This window comes from Antrostomus carolinensis, unplaced genomic scaffold (genome assembly GCF_000700745.2).
Source record: "Antrostomus carolinensis isolate BGI_N321 unplaced genomic scaffold, ASM70074v2 scaffold12821, whole genome shotgun sequence".
NCBI classification, from domain to species: Eukaryota; Metazoa; Chordata; class Aves; order Caprimulgiformes; family Caprimulgidae; genus Antrostomus; species Antrostomus carolinensis.
In genome coordinates, this window is record NW_010293525.1 from 6,974 (window position 1) to 17,080 (window position 10,107).

At 39.4% G+C, this 10,107-nt stretch overlaps 1 protein-coding gene across 1 annotated transcript in view; it reads left to right on the top strand.

The window, feature by feature from the left end:
• Positions 1–3,647, top strand: part of TEF (TEF transcription factor, PAR bZIP family member) — a gene marked incomplete at its 5' end in the record, with an annotated part of 5,432 nt that extends 1,785 nt beyond the window's left edge. Inside the window, 3 exons of the mRNA XM_010177303.1 lie at positions 6–226; positions 866–1,077; positions 2,992–3,647. Coding sequence (XP_010175605.1) covers positions 6–226; positions 866–1,077; positions 2,992–3,013 — 455 coding nt within the window. The remainder of the gene's footprint in view (positions 1–5; positions 227–865; positions 1,078–2,991) is intronic.
• Positions 3,648–10,107: the final 6,460 nt, after the last annotated feature.

Consider the following 10,107-nt stretch of genomic DNA (forward strand, 5'->3'; position numbering starts at 1 on the left):
GCCAGAGTCCCCACCACAAAATGAGAGAAATACTCCCAGCCCCATTGATCCTGACTGCGTAGAAGTTGAGGTGAATTTTAACCCTGACCCTGCTGATTTAGTGCTGTCCAGTGTGCCTGGTGGTGAGCTCTTCAATCCTCGCAAGCACAAGTTTACTGAAGAGGACCTGAAACCACAACCAATGATTAAAAAAGCCAAGAAGGTTTTTGTCCCAGATGAGCAAAAGGTAACAGATTGATTGCTGCAAACTTCTCTAGGCCCTGATCAGAGCTCCTGACTCTGCTCAAACATTTTGACATATAAAGCTAATGCGCTGTACCTGTCATTGGGCAGAAGCTCTGCCAAGAGCAGAATTGGCAAGTCAGCTGCTGTTCTTGCTGTTTTGTGCGTTTGGTATCATGAGATAATTACTGGGCAGGAGCAACTTATCATGCTATAGACAGAAAGTAGAACTATTAAGTCACATCCTCAACTGCACTTTTGAAGGCCATTGTCTGTATTTGCCCAGCATTATGTCTGATCCAACTTTAAGCAGCCCAGACAGCAGAACAGGTTGTTTTCTGTGGAAGTTCATTCCTGAATTGAAACTAAGTAAAGTGAGCATTTCAGTTGGACGGCTTCTTAGTAGCCAAGTCTCTTAATCTCTCTAGTTCCAGCAGTGTACTCGGTTTAACCTAAAACAGGACTTGTGTAAGGATGAAATCTTGCAGTAGTGTGTTGCATTTTGGTGTCGGAGCCCTGCAAACCAGTGAAGGAGATTCTTCAGTATAGCAGTCAGTGTGAAGGTCATTATACAATAAAGAGGTGTCTTATTTGATATAGTTGTCAGGTTGGCATCTTTTTTTTTTTTTCTTTTTTGTTACAGGATGAAAAATATTGGACAAGGCGAAAGAAAAACAACGTGGCAGCAAAGCGTTCCCGTGACGCTCGGCGATTAAAGGAGAACCAGATCACAATTCGGGCAGCCTTTCTGGAGAAAGAGAATACAGCCCTGAGGACGGAGGTTGCAGAGCTGCGCAAGGAAGTGGGACGATGCAAGAACATTGTTTCTAAATACGAGACCAGATACGGACCCTTGTAAGCACACCCCTTTTACTTGTTAGGGCCCCTTGTTTTAGCCTCTTAGACTTCTCTGCCTTCTGTAGAGACTCTCAGAAATAAAGTTTGTGGAGGCTTTGCCATTTTGCATCTACACAAAAAAAACCAACAAACCCTGTTTCTGTTGGCACAACTTGTTCAGGCCCTTTCCTGATCATTGGGTTGCCCAAAATCATAGTGTCCATATTTACAACTCTATTTTTAACACTGATAGAGCATTTTCTGATGTCACACAATAGAACAGTTTCACCTGTCAGGAGGAATAGATGTTGATCACTCCTGACTGGACAGGGCTTTTGCTATCTGTTCTAGTGTCCATTGTAAGTGGAGAAAGAGCCTAGGAGACTCTCCTTGCTTTTTAAATTTTTTTTTCTTTTTAAACTCCTGCTCTTTTCTCCCTCTCCACTCCATCCACCCCTCCCAGTCAAATTGTAAAACATAATTTTAAGATGCAAGTAGATGTTGCTGGGCAGCATCATGAAATTATTTCCTATCGCATTCAGAGGCACTAGAAGGTACCTGTTGTATAGAACTCTGTTCCTGTTGGAGAGGAACAGGGGGACCTTTAGGACTGGAAGACAGGAAAATACTCAATCTCTTTTAAAAACTGAGATATCTCCAGGTTAACACATAAGTGTCATGCAGACCAGAGTCAGTGCAATGTTGGTTAAAATACTGTTCAGATGTGTCGGTAGATTCTTGGTAGGATAACTTCCAGAAACCAAGGAGAGAGAACAGAACTTTACAGATTCTGACAAAATAATTTGCTGTGGGTTTTAAGCTGTATTTCTATCACCACCCCTCCTTTTTTTTTCCCTTAGAAGGACTTCCCCCTTGAACTGCTGATAAAGCAGCGTGTTACACTTATCTGAGAAGTAAAGGAGATTTAGAAAAAGAGGTCTGGCTTATTAGGCTGAACCTTGAGTCCCATCTGCTAAGGAATTGCCAGTACCTTATGCTTTGGAAGAAGGGTTGTTTTTTTGATGTTTTTTTGTTTTTTAAGAAGCAAACAAGCCACTGTTACTTTACTGCACCTTACCTGTTGTACAAGAGCTAAAGAAAGAATTTTGGTCCTTTGCCTTGTGAACACTCTGTGGAACAAGCTACAGCCACTCTAAACGCAAACAGTTTACCTCACTATCTCCCGTGTAGCAGCATATCTGGTCTCTCCATGCCTGCTGGTTCTCTCTCCAGCATATTTCCTGTTACAAAATTAGCACACAAGACTTGCCCTCTTGGAAGTAATCCGTTCTCGGCACCAAGCACTGCTTCAGCAGTACATAGTGTTAAAAAATATGTTGTGCGTGCTGTTGGGACCTTCTACATAACCTACAACTGCAAGAACCCGAAGCTTTAACAGAGGTGTATGTCTAGGAACCCTTTTAACAAGGGAAGCTATCTTAAGATATTGGCTGTGTCAGAACTCTTAGGCTGCGCTTCCTGGGCTAATATTTATATTGGGGAGTAAATGTGGGATAGAAGATGTTTAGGCTAGTTTCCAGTTCCCCTACTGACATCTGAAAAGTATATTGAAAAAGCTTTGGGGTTTCTTTTCTATAATAAAGACTTCTTGCCTAGTTTGTATTTTAACCATAATGTGGAAATCGGTATGAGTTTAGACCAATTGTGTGTTGACTTCTTAAGGAAGTGGACAAGCAGGCTAATCCAGAAGGCTTAAAGTAAATGTATGCTTTGAACTATCTCCCCCTCTGTTATGCTCTTAATTTGAGTAGTGTGGCTCTTCATGCAGTGTTGGTCTAATTTCTTTCAAACATACTAAAAATTGTCACCCTTTCAGCAGGGGTTTTTCTTTCACAGGGTGGTGTGTGGTGGTGATGGTGGGAAGTATGTTATAAATAAATTGTCACACTTAACACTTTGCTTTGTTTAAAGTGACTTATCTGATTCCGAGTGATGCAACTTTAAAGACTTTTAAAAACAAAGAAACTAAAAAGCACACATGAATCGCCAGTCTTCAGAGTGAACAGTGAAATCTGTGAGGTGTCCCAACACAAACAACTGACGATGACCCTGCCTGCCTGCTTGCCTGCAAGTACCCCATCTGAAGTACCCAGGGCTGGGCATGATGAAAAGTGCAAAGTCTCTTTAACTCTGTATATGGCTTTCTTATCTGTCTTTCTCACTGTAACTATGAACTACAATTATCTTACTTATTGGGGTTTTGTCAAGACACTCAAAGTTCATGTCTCGAAGTCTGTTGAAAGCCTGTGTGAATAGTGACTCTTTGTTTTGGCACTCCAGTGGGAGAAAATAAGGAGATTTAAATGAAAATGTCTGTATATATTAAGAACTGCTATATTTTAAGACTCTTCCATGCAGTAGAATGAATTTTATTTAATACTGCAGCTCACTTCTGGTACAGTGTAGCATCTCGTGGAGTACTGTGAGTGCAGAATTAAAGACATCAGGAAATCAGCAGTCTGTGATGTGTGAGACTTTCAGTGCAAAAAAGTACCGCGGATGCATTGAAACAGTCCAGAAAGCACCACAGTGTGCCATACAAAGAGTGGTAATAAACCTCTATCAAATGACCTGTGTAATAGTAAAACACTTTGGTGGCTTTCCTGGTTACTGCTGTGACCTGCGTTTTCCTTTGTTTTATGAGGCTCACTTTCTTTTACGGTATTTTGCCGAAACAAGATCTATTCTTCTGTTAACGTTTTAGCAATCATGGAAAAGGTGCTAGTCTGAGCTGCTGATCCCCACGTCTTTTGGCAGTCAGAGACTACCAAATGAGTGTTAGCTCCAGCAAAACAATGGCTATTAGCTGCCATATTGCAATTTTGTGTCTCTTGACTACATGAGCACTGTGGTGGCGAAAGAGTACTTTGTTCCTCTGTTTTGTAAAACAGAAACAACCAATGATTTCCCACAGTTACAACAGGCGACTTTATCAAGACCCTTGTGCTGGTGTGGGAGAGTAGATGAAAGCTTGGACAGATTGCAGGGATGTTTATTGTGTGTAGGAGATGGAGGAAGTAGATGGAAGTTGCTTTGTAAGAGTCTAAAGCAGCATAACAAGAATCTACTCTTATATTGAGGAAGCTTAAGAGCTAAATTTGTGTAGGAAGAAAGAGTACTTAATTTCTGGGAAAGTAGTACAGGGCCATGCTTGTAGCCAAAATGGAGCTTGTAAGACAGAGTGTATTTATGCCTGGAGGTTGATAAACAGCATACACCTGAAGAAAAATAATCTTGAAAGCTTTCAGAAGCACAAGTGCCAAAACTATGAGGCACAACTAGTTACCAGCGAAGCTCAACACTATAATGTCCAACAGGTATTTTGACTTTGCATTTACCCAAGAGATTCCACCTCTAATTTCAGAGCAGAAAGGTAAAGAGAAAAAGGTGCAAAGAAGCAGCTTGTGTTGTAAACTTCATTTTAAAAAATAATAAAAACATCAAAACAGAATTTTTAACCATTTTTTTGAAGGCATAACCTCTGGAAACAGCATATACATTAAATGCCATTATTGACCTATTATTTTTAATGGACCATGTTCTGAAGATAAGAAGGTGCTTTTAACTTTCTTGCTGGTTACAAAAGTATACTTACAAGTGTACCATTGTAATTTGGGATTCTAAAGCTCTGAGATAATCTTGGGGTATTCTCTTCAAGTAGATGAATAACGATTCATCTATTTGAATGAGCTTCATGTGCTGAAATGTCAGCATATATATCAATCTGTATCAAGTATTGCTGATTTGGACTGATATTTTTTGTACGTACTATTTTTTGTTGTTGTTTTATTTTGGTGATAAAGGCCAAATGATGGATTTAAGGAAAAAAAAACACACAAAAGAAACAACCCTGACAGCATGTAAATGTAGCAACTCTTGCATTTCTAATTTCTAAATTTTCACTTAGCTTTGAGTGGCTGCTCTTGAAAGTCATGCTTCCTGTATAAATCACAAAGTTAAAGGGTATTGTGACTGGGCAAGGAGTTGCTAGTCCTTAGTTTGGGTCTTGCTGTCTTACTGCTTTAGGAATATCTTTTAAATACTTACATATTGTATACAGGATTTGGTTTTGCAGTATGTCGTGCTGTTTTAACAGGAAAATATTCAGTCAGTGAGAATAGTATGTGCGATTCTATTAGCTTTTTCTGTTGTATTAAAAGCTGACATAATGGAAACTAACAGTGAATGTTCATTAGATCTTTCTTTCAGAGCAGACTGTTAGCAAACTCTTGTGCTTCCCTGTAGGACGGTGCAAATTCACACATTCTGTGATTCGTGTGTCTACGGGTTGCAAAACTGGAAAGTCGCACTTCAGGGTGAGCGCAGCTTAACTTTTGTAGTTGTAGAGGGGTTTTATTTTATTTTATTTTTTTTTTAAGAAGCAGCATCTTCAAGGATAGATGAGAAAGTAGTAACTTGAAAGGAGTGTAGGTATTGCCAAACAAAAAATTATGTGCAATGCTGAATTCCTTTCTCAGTTTTTGCAGTCTCAGGAAGTTACGCTTACTGCTTCAGAGATCTCTGTTCCTCTCAGAACAATTACCTATATAATCTTGTTTCTTTGACTAGGATGACAATCCTATCTCTAAGTGATAACTTGGGTGCAGTTTCATAGTGGTCATAAGAAGACCAATATTCTTTTAGCTCAGTTTGAACATTGAAAGATGCTGAATTGACACTGTTGGAGTCTGAAGTTCTCTAACCTGGGAACGTGCTCTGTAGAGGCCATGAAGTGTGCCTGATGCCAGTGTACCCCATTCCAGCCATAAAGGGACCATCTCCAAGGGGAGAGGATAAAGGGAGTGCACCTTTCGGCATCACTGCAGGGATTGCCAGTAAAGGGAGCAGTCTGGCACAGTTGTACATTCATTAGACAGTGGATTGACACCAAATGGCCATTTCACAGTACTAACTTTGAAAATATATAAACTGTTGATGAGATTTATGGGCAATGAGTGTTGTCTTATTCTACAGAAGAAACAGACTATGAATAAATGATGTGCAACATTTAATACAGTATTGCTTTCACACATGGTCTAATAATCTACACATAGTTATATCTCCTTATAATCATGCAGTTTTGTATTTAAAAATTCCCTAGAAGCTTAATCTTTTACCTGTTGCCAGGATCTGTTCCCACTGAAGCCAGTAACAAAGATCTCATTAACTCCCACAGGAAGGAGGCTTTACTCACATGGTTATTGTAAAGTTTTAGCAAGCACTGGAGTCATGGGTGTTTTTGCTTTACTCTGCAGCATTCTGTGCTGGGATGAGGTGGATGTATCTCAGATCGCAGTTGTAGTGTTGGTAAATTGATCCTACCACTTGTTCATTTAGATAGTTACTGATAGTTTTGATATTCAGATAATCTGAATTCTGCTTTTTTTTTTTTTTTTTTTCCCCCTCCCCTGCATGGACAGGGTGAAAAAGTAGTGTACTATAAACTTGTGCTGGGAGAAGAAATGTTTGGGGTTTGTTTTTTGGGGTGTTTTTGGGGGGTGGGGGTTGGTTAAGTTAAATGTGGCTTTTTGCAGTTCTTTTAGTAACATTTTATGTCTTTTCTGGCAATTCTCCATTTCCCTGCTGTGCTGTTTGAAAGCCCAAGGGGTTGAGCTGTAGAAATCACTTTCAGCATTATCTGCGGGACTGCTACTAATTGTACCAAATTCATTTCAAGTTGGGCAGTGCAGTGGAAGGCCAGCAGCTTTGGGAATACTGGAATAAAACCACTTGTGTGGAAAAATATTTTTGTATAGACAGCAAAAAAAAAATGGACTTGCACAGAAGAGAATGTTGCTGCTTCAGCCTTGTAAGCCTCCTCAGCAGAACAGGGCTTTGTTGCTCGTGATCAGATGCCTTCATTTGTAGTGAGAGTGGAGGTATCTCGGACCTCTGTAAAATCCAGATAGGCTTTTGTTCACACTTATGCTTTTAGCTGCTAAGCACAAATGAGAAATGCAAGTTTGTCTTAATGCATAAATCTCATATTTTGGCAACCTACATCTAAATCCATGAACAGCAAAATCATTCATTAATGCTAGTGTTTTGCCTTCGCAACGCTGCAAGACACTGGCTGTCTTTCTAGATGTTCAGATAATGACTCTGGTCCATATATCTGCCACTGTAACGTGGTGAAGATAGATAAACTCACAGTGAAAGACTGGGAAAAAGGTAGAAAGACTAGGCTTAACTAAACATATGTGGAGATGCTAACATAATGCTCATTGAGAAATTACAATGGTTTAATTCATGATAATGCAGATCTGCCATACAGAATGTAATTTGTTTGTTTGATAAGTATGCTGTCCTCTAGTGAGTCACTACTGGAAACTTCCTCAAGTTCAAGCAGCTACTGGGGAAGAGGAATTATTTGAGGAAGATAACGTGTTTAGATAGACATGGATAGTTGGCAAGGAGAGTAAAGAATGAAAGCAGGAGGAGTAATGCAAGAGTCTGAGCTGAGCGAGATTGCTAAAACTGAAGCCTCTCTGTTTACAATTTTAGGCCAGTTTGAATCCCCTCAGTTTAGCATCATACAGAAGGTATGTACTTGTTTAGGGTTTTAGAATCCCCTTTTCTTGATCTCATTTCCACAGTCCAGAAGAAAGTGAAAGGAATATACAGATAGGGAGGAGAGTTACTGCAGAAAGGCATGAAAAAAATAGCTGTTGGTTTAACTAAGTGCGCTGCTGCACTGGGATTTGACCTGCCGATGTGAACCGATAGTGCTGTGTCGTGAGGAAATTGCTATCTGAGGCCCAGTATTTTAAGGCCTCAGTTCTGCTGCCATTTCTGCCTGGGATGAGCCCTGTATCTGTAGAGAACCATGTGGACTTCACAGGATCTGTTCCTGAATGTGAAGCTCTGCCCAGGCAGTCAGCTGCAGAATTGTGTCCTTAACACACTATCGATTGTAGTTATAAGACTGTTGATATTAAGTATAATTTGGGTGCCTGTTATGTAGCCGAAACCCTTGTTACTCGTGTTCCCAACTAAGGCATGAGCAGAAGCCCTTTGCTGTACAACATCTATTAAAAAAAAAAAAAAAAAAGTACTTCACATACGTCTAGTAAATTAAGGCATGTGATTTTGGTCTGTGGGTCTCAACAAACTTTGCTCGTGTACCTGTCTGAATGTTTTCTTAGATCTGCAGCTTTGTCTCGGTGAGAAGGTATGGTGGGATTTGTTTTCCCGAGGGGGCACAATAGCAGCTCTCATCTGTCCCGCTGCGGGTGACCGCTTGCTACTGGCCAGGATCACGGATGGATGCATCCTCTGCACTTTTATGTGAAGTTGTTTGAAATATGGTGATTAACATGATTATTGGAATACTGTATTTTGTATAACTTAGAACATGTAAATACACTTTGAAAACTAATCTGTTCTATGAAGTAATAAATAAGTGCTTCCATTGTAATATCTGAATATTGTTAATGCTTCATGTAGCTTGATTTGGGATTTTTTTTTTCCTAGAGAACTACAGAAATCAAAACAAAGATTGATGTTGTGGAATTCTAGTCTAGTTGTGATGCTTTCTATCAACAACAACAAAAAAAGTTTTAAAAATAATATTGAGCTACTTAAGCAGAGAAGCTGAGAGTTTGAGGGAATGGATTCTTTTCCAGTCTTTCTTTAACAGTAGTCATTGATGACGTTCATGATTGTACTCTTCCCATCCTGTTAGCTGGACAGTTGATTTGTTGTTTTTGAGCAGCATTTGGAAAATGGCAATATTAAATGATTTGTAAAGCTTAGTGATTGAGGAGAATTAAAGTGGTTTTGTTTTGTTTTTAAACTATTCTATCTTTTGGCTCAAACAGATCTGTCTCTACCCTTCAGCCAGACTGCAGCAAGTTGCAATGAAACAGTGAGTGACTGTTGCTGAAGCTCATTTGTAACTTAGATAGTCTACGTCTTTATTACTTCTATTATGTATATAGGTGACGTAAGTATCCTGTTGTGGTGTGGAGAAAGAGAAAGTAATTAATGACTTGAGGTTGTGCTGAGTTCATGTTCACTGGATGCTGCACAGCTGTAACTCATTGGTTTTCATGACCTTTTCTATCTCGTGTTAAAAGAAAAAAAAACAGTGGAGTGAGAATCATGAGCAGTCCTGCTAGGAAATACGAACACTTGGGTTTTGAGGAGGAGGTGAGATTGATCCATCAGCCTTCATCTAAAGAGATTAGCCTGTGATGATACTTTCTCCAGCTGTAACGTAACTTCTTTGTCTTTAATGCCGCACTAGAGCGGTCTCCTCTCTGGTAACAGCTGTGTCTGCAGCGTTCCATAAATGACAAAGCCACATCTTTTGTAGTGGGCAGAGATGGTGGCATCTCACTTTTTTTTTTTTTTCTTCCTTTTTTCTTCCCCTCTCCATGTCTCTAGGCAGTAAAACAGCTATGAAACAGCTAAGCATATGTGCAAATTATTCAGAAAACTCTGTTCCTGTAAAGCTTTTTCAGAGATGTACAGTTTTTAACTAAAGAGTTTGAGGGAACTCCTATCTGCTATATTTGGCCTGAAATTCTGTTACCTCTTGGATAAAAGTTTGGGGGTTTTTTTGCTTTAGGCCTGACACTGATCAGTCCCATTCATACAGTGGGATGGATGATAAAATCTGCACAGTATTTATGTAAGATATAAATCTGATCTTAGTTTTACTGCACGTTAAGTTGTTTAACCTCCTGGATGTCTGCTCCTTGAGGTTGTCTATATAATTCCTGTAAATGTAGCCACTTCTTGAAGCAGTCCATAAAGTGCATTTGAGATTATCCCGAGTGAGAGGTTCTATAGGAATGAAAGAAATAAAGATTGTAAAGTGGCTGGGTAGAAGTGTATTGCCATAAATGGTTTTAATTTATATATTAATCTTTTGTCCCAAACTGCTTATTTTGTACATAAACTACACACTCCTGGCAGCTGATGGATGAAAATAAAGGTGCTTAAACAGCAATCTAATGAGGAAAGGGCATTTCACTGTTGCAGAGTTGGTATTATTTTATATTTCCATTTATTACACTTTTT